The 9,693-nt window shown below is 37.6% G+C and overlaps 2 protein-coding genes across 2 annotated transcripts; one reads left to right on the plus strand and one right to left on the minus strand.

Annotated features, from left to right (window-relative positions):
* Window positions 1-221: 221 nt before the first annotated feature.
* On the plus strand, window positions 222-3,637 carry LOC110063791 (uncharacterized). Its single transcript, XM_020770786.2, has 3 exons — window positions 222-708; window positions 1,300-1,545; window positions 2,210-3,637. Exons 1-3 carry the CDS (start codon window positions 325-327, stop codon window positions 3,635-3,637), a joined length of 2,058 nt encoding a protein of 685 aa, XP_020626445.2. The 5' UTR covers window positions 222-324.
* Window positions 3,638-4,278: 641 nt separating this feature from the next.
* Window positions 4,279-7,414, minus strand: LOC149109350 (uncharacterized). The gene is made up of 2 exons (XM_089294453.1): window positions 5,897-7,414; window positions 4,279-5,048 (listed from the first exon to the last, which is right to left on the minus strand). Exons 1-2 carry the CDS (start codon window positions 7,359-7,361, stop codon window positions 4,681-4,683), a joined length of 1,833 nt encoding a protein of 610 aa, XP_089150579.1. The 5' UTR covers window positions 7,362-7,414; the 3' UTR covers window positions 4,279-4,680.
* Between the last annotated feature and the right edge of the window lie 2,279 nt (window positions 7,415-9,693).

The following is a 9,693-nucleotide window of genomic DNA, read 5'->3' on the forward strand; positions in this document are numbered from 1 at the left end:
CATGATCCTTCCGACCAAGCTCGGAAGAATAAGAACACTTACAGGTCGGAAAACAGATTTCCTGCAGGCAGAAATGACAGGAATGTGAAGTGGCAGGAACTTGTCACCTAAATAATCGCGAAAACTTCCCTACTTGCAGGTTTTCGTACAGTCTAAAAGGATCCTATCGTCATCAGTTGAAATAAGGCGGTGAAATAGAGCAACGTGGGTTTAACCTCTCTCCTCCGCAGAGGCTCTGACAGGTTTTAGGTGGGGAGAGTCCGCTGTACGTAGTGAGTGCAGGCGTAATAAAATGGCGAGAGCGGCCGCGAGAGCCTCTGCCAGATGTCACGCCCAATATGGCCGCCATCTGGGGGAGGTAACTTTTCATCAGTATTCCTCACCGGGGTATGCCGCACATGTTTGTCGGTCAGCAAAATGGCGGCCAGATTGGAATGTCCTGTTCTGCGGTTACGCGATGTTCAAGTACAAAAAACGTATTTGGATGCGTGGAAAGCTGGAAAACTTTGTTGTCCTCATAAAGACTGTTTGTCTGAAAGTATTTTGCTATGTAGCGATGGCTTAAAGCATCACTTCAGAATTCGACATTCGCGAGACCCGCCATGTGGCGATCAAGAAATTAAAGAAGGAAAGAATATCTTAAGGAAACGTTTGGCAGATGAAACTCTGAACAACTTATTGATTCTGTCTCAAAAGAGAAGAGAACAAGTAAGGTTTCTTTGAAGTGTTGTTAAATTCATTGATTATCGAGTACGAAATTTCCTTGCAGTGCTGCTAAACTTAAGCTTATTAGTTATATTTTTCCTCGACCAAATAAATGCTTTTCATGTGTATTTTGAAATGTACTCGATCAAATCGCTGATATATTTCCTGTAAGAAAAATATTGCTGTAAAAAGGAGCTTTCTGTTCAGCAGTATAATCAAATTCGATAAATTTAAGCTTCAGTTGAAAGACTTTTCGTTAATAAACAACAATCCGTACCAGAATATTCTTTTAAAAGCAGCACAAAAATACCACATGTAAGATATGTATTAAATTTCCTGTTTTCTTGTTTTAAATAAAGCTCAGGAATGGTTGATTCGTTGATGTGTCAGTCTTGTAAATAGTCTTTATTTGCTGGAAATCCCCTTGAAAACTTATAAATTATTCCATTTATTATTTTATTGCACAAACACCAAAAATACTTAACAGTCAAAATAACTTCAACTAAATACATACAGTTGCAGTTAATTTTCATCTTTAACGTTGCATAATTATTTATTAAACTCGCTGATCACCTGTCTTCTATAACAATCCAGAATTCAGCTCATTATGAATCATTCACCATTGAATTCAATGATGAATGTTTTGCCTTAGTGGCAACACACGAGAAAGAGGCAGCAAAGCTGTTTGGCCTTTACCTTTGGCATAAAGGAGTATTGAACTGGCTGGAGGCTGGAAATAAACCTGTAACAGTTGCCGTGAAGAACAAGTGGTTGGAGTCAACATTTGCCTTGTGGCGAAATAAGGAAAAAATCTATGCAGAAGCCACGTTTCATAAAAAGGTAGCTAGAAAGATAAATGGGGTAATTGTCTTTGTCCCACTCCAAATTTAATTGTGGATGAAAATATGAAAGACATACCATAGAATAAAACAATACATTCTGTTTGTTGTTGGATGTTTTAAATTTTTATTCTTTCATTTTAACTTTTAACTAAATTAACATACACAGAGTAGAATTTTGAGACTTTCAGAACTGCACCTAAAACATACAATTTTTACCCATAAAGACAAGATTATTTTCTGACTCCTCTGGGTGAGTGCTGTAAAATTCTATCCTAACACTAGTATTTAAAATTAAGTACTTTTAAAGAAATTAAAAAACACCATTTCACAAATTATCCTTACTGGTCTCAAACATTTTCATGAGTACTAGTTGGGAGAACTTGTATACACATCAAGACATAAGTAAATATTCATCATTGGAGATCATTTCTTTAATTCTCATTACCTATGTGTTACAATTCACTGATAACAGGAGAACATTGACCAGCAAATTAATTAAAATTAACCTCTGTTTGCCCAGATATATTCTATTCTTTTTGGCCAATTTTCTTGTTGAAATCAGCCACTGCCATGCCCCCCCCCCCCTAAAAATACCTTCACCATCTTCAAAAGAACTGCTTCATGTGGCAAACATAATCTTTTGTCTGCTATTTAAATTGTAGTTTCAGGCAAGTCCACTACCTACTCCTGCACCTGAAACCCAGCCAGTTCATGCTGGAATTATGCAAGGGGTTCCAGATGCCGTGTCTAAAGAAGATGAACCTCTCCATGTCATGAAGACAGTTTTCGGATATGATTCCTTCCGTGAGGGACAACAACAGGCCATCCAAGCCATAGTTGAGGGCAAAGACTGTGTAATATTGATGCCCACTGGGGGAGGCAAAAGCTTAATTTTTACTATTGCTTCCATAATTAAGCAAAGTCTAACTGTCATTATTGAACCTCTAAAATTTTTAATGGAAGAGCAGGTTGCTGCTCTGAGGGAAAAAGGTGTGTCTGCCTTTTACTTTAACTCTTCACTCACAGACACAGAGATGGATTTTGTAGTTCACAGTCTTACTCGGTTTAGGTCCCAATATGTTATGCTTTTTACTAGTCCAGAATGTATTTTTAATGTAAGACTTCAAAATGTCTTATCTAACTGGAAAGGCAATAGCCGGCTGGCCTTCATTGCCATTGATGAAGCTCATTGCATCGATTCCTGGGGAGTTGGCTTCAGACCAGATTTCACAAGACTAGGAGAACTAAAAAAGTTTGGAACTGCAATGGCAGCTTTTACTGGAACAGCAGCACCCCATACTTTGCAGGTAGTTATTGACAGCTTAAAACTCCAGCGGTGTACTGTAATCAAGACATCTTTTATGAGAGAGAACCTGTTTATTGAAGTGCAAGAGAAGAAAGACAATGCAAAGAAACAAGTGGCCACAATACTACAGGAGAAATTTCAGAATAGTTGTGGAATTGTTTACTGTGCAAGGCGTCAGGATGCAATGGACATGGCTCAAGAGCTAAAGAAACACAACATAAGTGTCACATATGTCCATGGCACCCTAAGTGAGACTGACAGAAAGAAACATGAAGAACTGTGGAGCAATGGCAATGCCAAAGTTATGTGTGCAACAAAGTGCTTTGGAATGGGAATCAATAAAGAAGATGTACGATTTGTCGTTCACCTAACATTCCCAGAATGCCTTGAAGACTATTACCAGGAAATTGGAAGGGCTGGGAGAGACAGAAATCCTGCAACATGCATTGCTTTGTTCAAATTTGAAAACCGGTCTTTTCATCTGCATAACATCAGTAAAATTCAAGATGAAGGTAACAGAAATGAAAGGTACAATAAACTCAATCAATCCAGCTATTTCTTTTACAACTGTAATGTGTGTAGGCATGTGGGTCTACTATCATATTCTGGGGAAGATGATTCAATCCCTTGTGAGGAGGCATGTGATGTGTGCACAAGAGGACCTGTAGCAGAGGAAATACAAAGTGACAAGACAGAACTTGCCAAAATTGTCATCCACTGTCTGATAGAAATGCAGCCACTTGGCCATGGAAAAGTGACTGTTACTTTGCTTTCTCAAGTTTAATGGGATCTGAATGAGCTGAGATCTTAACTAATGGTTTGGATAAACTTACCAGTTATTGCAAGGCTAAGGAATTTTTACCAGGAAGAAATGGAAGAAAGCTGTTGGTAAAATTCATATACTGCCTTATTCTTAAAGGTTTCCTCAAAGAGAAAATTGATGGAGCATCTTCTAACATTCTCTTAACTGTTGGTGATGTAAATGGCATACTATCAGGATCAGACATGTTGACCTGAACTAAAACATAATTAGCCTCAGTAAGAGCTTAACCCTTTAAACCCCATAATCAACATACAAATTCTCCTTGATCTCTGCACTTTTAATTTGCTGTTTCTGCAGTTATGAGAAATTTTTGTTTCAGTTTGAAGGTAAATTCTCTTTGGTGATTGACTTAATATTGATATTGCAAGGAGAAATTTGAAGTTGATCACACTAGGGCCTTAAAGGGTTAATGCAGCACAAAAAATCCTGAACTTGTATCCATGACTGTTTTAATGATCCCCCTGGGGTCATGCAAACAGTTGACAATAATTTCATGTAAATACTCGAAAGACCAAAAAAGTACATCCTGAGTGATTAACTGGGTTTGCTGTTGTCAGCTTTAAATAACTAAGTTTTCTTTGGTCCAAGGTTATTGACTACTGGTACACAATTCTTCTTTATTTGCACCTTCCCAACAATCTGACTATCATTAGAGCACCTAGGAATAGCTTCTACATGTAAAATGATAGAATTAACCTTCAAAAAATTTGAGGGAAACTTAAGAAATAATTATTATAAATTGTGTGACTTCCTGACTTGCAATTGGCTCTATTTATTGTGTTGTTCCAGAAAACATCCATACCCCTCCTGCAGAAGGTTTTTTATCCCCTCAAATTTGTAATGACCTTCTGTGAGGTGGGTATATGAATATTTTCTTGAACTGCACATTTTCTGTCTGTAAAAGACACTTGGCAATTAAGTACTTCATGTTACACTTTGTTAGCCTTTTAAGCAGTGGATAAATACTTTCATAATTGTAAAACTTCACACTGCAAATTTCAAACTTAATTTGTCAAAAGGTCAAAGTGTAGGTCAGGAAAGGATTCATACAGCTTATCCTTGAATTTCTCTGCAACCTTTTTGGTGCCCTTCTCATTGACATCCAAATGACATTTTTGAACTTTACCACTTGGTTTGCCACTGCCTTCAAGAGTATACACATCAGGGGGGTCATCCGATTGAACTCCATTGAAGAATCCATTTTTTAAGCAAAACCACGTGCCTTTAAGCTGGTCTAGGAAAGAGTTTGGAACAGAATGTCTTTGGGTGGTGTGCTCATCAAAACCTTGTTTGGAGGAATATGCTTTCCTGACAGCTTTAAACAGATCAATACTAGACATTATCCTTTCACACATCTTCACTGAGGTATGTCCTAGAACGGAAAATTACAGACATATTACATAAGTGAGGTTTTTTTTTTCATATTTATAATAATTTCTATACTATGACAATGTTCTGACAACTACTTAAAGACTAGACATTTTAAGTGATAGAATTTTTTTTTTGATATTTCATGTTCAATAGGTGTCCACAACATTAAAAGAGAGAGTGCCTTGCTTGGCCATCTTTACACAAAAATAAAGTTTGATCAAATGAATTCATTTTTGTAAGGTATTTGATTGGTGATGATAACGATAGTTATTTATAACATAGCTAGCAGAGGCTTGCAATCAAATACCTCCATTGTGCTCACTAAAGCATGAACCAGTTGTTAACTGGCAAATATATATGATTATTTAATTCATTCACAACTTATCTTTAGACCTGTGAGCTATATGAAATTTACAAAAGTTGACATGACAAAAATTGTTACAAAGCTGAAATTTTCCCCCAAGAACACATGCTCTTAAGTTCGCATGACATGTATCAATAAAACTGTTTCCTGCTATACATTGTAGTCTGGGCAACATTACAAAATCCATGACGTCAGAGGGTAACAGTACACCTTTGCCTGCAAATGTTGAGGGCCATCCTTATGTATTAATTATGAATTATAACAAATCACTTACTCCCTTAGGAAATCAATTAGTTAACTTTGTTTTCCTTGAACAAAATTGACTGTTTTCCCTCAGGACCAGTCATTTAGTATCAAGTGTATTCAACTGAGTGTCAAATTTGAATTAATTTCATCACTCAGACAATTTTCCCATATGATTAGGGCACTATTGTGCTGGTTGGTCAGGACCACCTGTCATATCATTACAACTGAACTGCTCTTACCTGACACATAGATCTTGAGTGGCTGAACTATTTCAACTTCCACAAATGCATCCAATTCCATGGCTCCCCCTTTCTTTCCAGAAAGGTTAACTGCACAATTCTTTTGAAGCAATTTGCGGAATGCCAAAGGCCATTTTCCAAGAAAATTGACAACATGAGCAAATGTTTCTGTGAAATAGTTCTTGAAATTCAAATGAGCATAAGTGGGCAACTGCAGAATATAGCAAACCTCTCTTGCTTGGCCTAAAACATGTGATGTGGAGATGTCAAACAGTTCAAGGAGAGGCCCATAGTACAGGAACATTCTTGAATAGTACCTGAAAGCAACATTCCTTTCACTTGATTGCTCTATCCATTTAATGAATGCATCATATAGCACATCATTGTGGTTCCCTGACTTTCTGAGGCTAGCTGACCTATCTCTCGGACCTGGATAACAGTCACTTTTAGCAAATTCAATTACAGCAGCTATTCCACATGACCTAGCACAGTCTTGTACTGCTTCTTTTATTCGATCTTGATTTCCTGTCTCAAACTTTTTCTTCTTGAAAACATCAGAAATGAGCTTTGATCTCTTCATTACCTTGTTGGCAATGTAGTGGAATCCACCAGGTCCTTGTTCTTTAAAACAGGCTTCACAAAGGTATCCTTTTGTATGCAGATCACCTGGTATTATCCCAGCCCACTCGTAAGCTGAAGCTCTCCCCATCACTCCCCTGATAGTTTTGCAGGTGCCTTGATCTCCTACTAAGCCTGTAACAAATCCTTCCGAGTTACGATCCACCTGTGATACTGGTTCATCAGATCCATCCCTGATCAAAATATCTGTTCTCTTAAAGGAGTCATCATAACCTGATATGTCATCATCCTCATTATCTGACGTTTGTGGGTTCAGTACTTCATACATTTCAGCTAGTTGCATTTGTTCTGCAATTTTAAGTGGGCATGGAATATTTGTGAACAAAGGCCCTCTCACACAAGCTCTGTGATTAACCAGAAGTTCACAGACCTGTTTGTTTTTCTTTATCACTGCTATTACAAGAGGTGTTGCACCACACATTTCTTTTGCATTTGGGTTGCAGCCAGCTTGCATAAGACAACAAGCAAGGTCATAGTTTCCTTGTTCCACAGCCATATGTAACAAGGTACGGCCAAGATGGTCTCTAACATCCTGCAGGTTAATGTTGCTCAAGTCTTGAATAACACGTTCCACTGAATCACTTTGTTTAGATTCCCACACCTTATCTGCAATGTTATTATACAGCTCAGTGAAAACTTGATCACACTTTGCAAAGCGACTCTTAGCTTGCTGAATAGTTGTTCTATTTTCATCATCAGAATCACCTGCAAGCTCATCATCACCATCATCATTTGTGGTTAACTGTTGAGAACTGTCAAACTCTTTTTCTGTTGCCTCCAAGGTTTTTAATAAGTCAGCCATTTCATCTCTGTGTTCATACAACATGATTAAAAACTCAACATGTTCCCTGGCTTTTTTAAGGCTGAAATTCCTGTTCCTTTTGTCAAATGGTAATGTTTCCAGTTTGTCCACTTTATTGCAAAGGCCAAATTCCTCAGCAAACTGATCTAGAATCACACTTGTTCCTGTAAGGGTTGCATTATTTTCTAATGACAGAGGTAATATGTGAACATCAGTCTTCACTGTGGACATACTTGTGTCAAAAATGTTTTCAATGCTGGGAATGCTCAGTTTCACATTCTGTTGGATACATTTGACAACATTTGACAGCCACTGGTTACATTGTTTTTCATTCATTTCACAAATGGGTTTTTCATGTGGTGGAATCTTGTTCAATCCATCATAAAGCAACTGGAGAATGTAACTTTTACTGAACTTCTGCCAAATTAAAAAATGTTCATTACAGTTTTCCAATTGTATATTGTTAGCATTCCACCCTACCACATTGTCCTGGCTCTGCAGTGAAGTGTCAGGTGTACTCAACAAATCTTCAATGCCAGTGATGTCTGGGTTTAGTAATCCTCTAACAGTGAAGTTCCACATGTTCACCTTTGGCACCTTAAACAACCTATGGTGTCTTTTATATCCCCTGTGAATGTTCACATTGTCCAATAGCAAAAACAAGGGTTTCTCTGCTGGTATATTAGAGTGCAGTTTGTCAAACTTTTTCCTGTTGTACCTGTCCAGGAATGACATAAGAGTGTCCCAGTGAAGAGTTAATCCAACTTTATTCAGCATATTGACCATTCGTGTACCAGCTCCATAAGCAACCAGAAGAATTGTAAAAACTAATGTTACATCATTTTGGCACTGATTGTTTCTCAGGCTCATTAATAGGCTTAGAGAGTGAACTGCTCCTTTCTCCTTTCTCCTGTCGTCACTTGGAAAGAGAGTCTTAACAATGTCAAAGAGAAAGGGAAACTTCTCTGCAACATTGTTTACAAGATCTGTAAAAATCTCCTCATTGATAAAGACTTCCTCACCACTTCTCAATCCAAAACTTAATGTTTTTGATAACAAGTCTACCTCCTCTGTAAGTTTTGTTTTCTCTGACTGAGAAAGTGTGGATGACTGATCAGTTCTCATTAAAAATTGAATTTCACGCTCATAGATCTTGTCAAGTAATTCTGATTTAGCAGTTAACAATTCAGTTTCCGTTTTGTAAGCCAACAAAAGTGCTTGCAAGGCATTAGTCTCTCCAGCAGTTACCTTGGCAATAATATCCTCCAGAAGATCATTTCCTCTTTTTCTTGACTCAGCAATAAGGGCTTGTACATTAGCTATTTCACTATCCACAGTAACTGTTCCTGATTTATCATCTTCACAGTTAAAAGAAACTGCTTTTCTGATGTTAGTATAAACCCCTTTTCTTTTATTTAATTTGGAAGAGGGGAATGTTTTTGTTACAGCACGTGTGGCCAGCCCTTTCTCTTCTTTGTTTAACTGTAAAACACTGAGAATGGATTCTTGTGTGGCTTGTTTCCCTGGACTTTCCACAAACCTTTCTTGGAGAACAGAAGAAAACGTTTCTTTCCTGTCCTTGTAAAATCGTCCACTTAAATTCTGTGGAGACCGTTTACTGGTGGGCTCAACCTTCGATGGTGTTAACTGTCTTTTCTGTGGGTCATCTAAAAAACCAAAGGAGGTTGTGAGGTTTTCGTTAAAAGGATTTACACATGGCAAAATGGCCACCAAAAGCACATAAAGCACTTAAAATAGAGCATTTCAATAACACAGCATATATATACAAAAGGAGATACGGCCGGATGTAGAAAAAAATTAAATAAGATTGAAACGGATTGCGATACCGATTTTTTGAAAAACTAGTAGACGGAACAGTTTTCAAAGTTTAAATCGTTTGTTTGTAACTTTTTATATGCTTAATTGTTACTTCCGTGAGACAGATTTGTTTGTAACGAAGCTATGGCTTTGTAAAGTTAGTGAACTAAAGGCCGAAATTTAATAAACGAAATGCAGCTAGTAGGGATAAAAGACAAAAAGAAGACATAGAAGAGGAATATTTACCTTCAAGAGACATCTCTTGGAAGGAAATGTAAAGCGCTTCCTCTCTTGCTTCCGCCATTTTGACATTTGACCTCCAAAAAACAACGTACTTGTCACTACTCCCCATAGTTTCAGCCAGGTTCCAGGGGGGGGCTTCGGAGAACAATATTTTTGCTGTTTTTTGCGAAAATATGTAACGTTGTCTGGAAAATAACGATTGCTAATTGTAGTAGCATACCTAGCGCTGATTTTTGCCAAGTTTCAAGCTCGCAAAGTCCGCGAGGGCTGAGAAATTGATCAATGTACCAGAAAA

This window comes from Orbicella faveolata, unplaced genomic scaffold, assembly GCF_042242905.1.
Source record: "Orbicella faveolata isolate gen_17 unplaced genomic scaffold, um_ofav_v1 contig_25, whole genome shotgun sequence".
In the NCBI taxonomy this organism is placed as follows: domain Eukaryota; kingdom Metazoa; phylum Cnidaria; class Anthozoa; order Scleractinia; family Merulinidae; genus Orbicella; species Orbicella faveolata.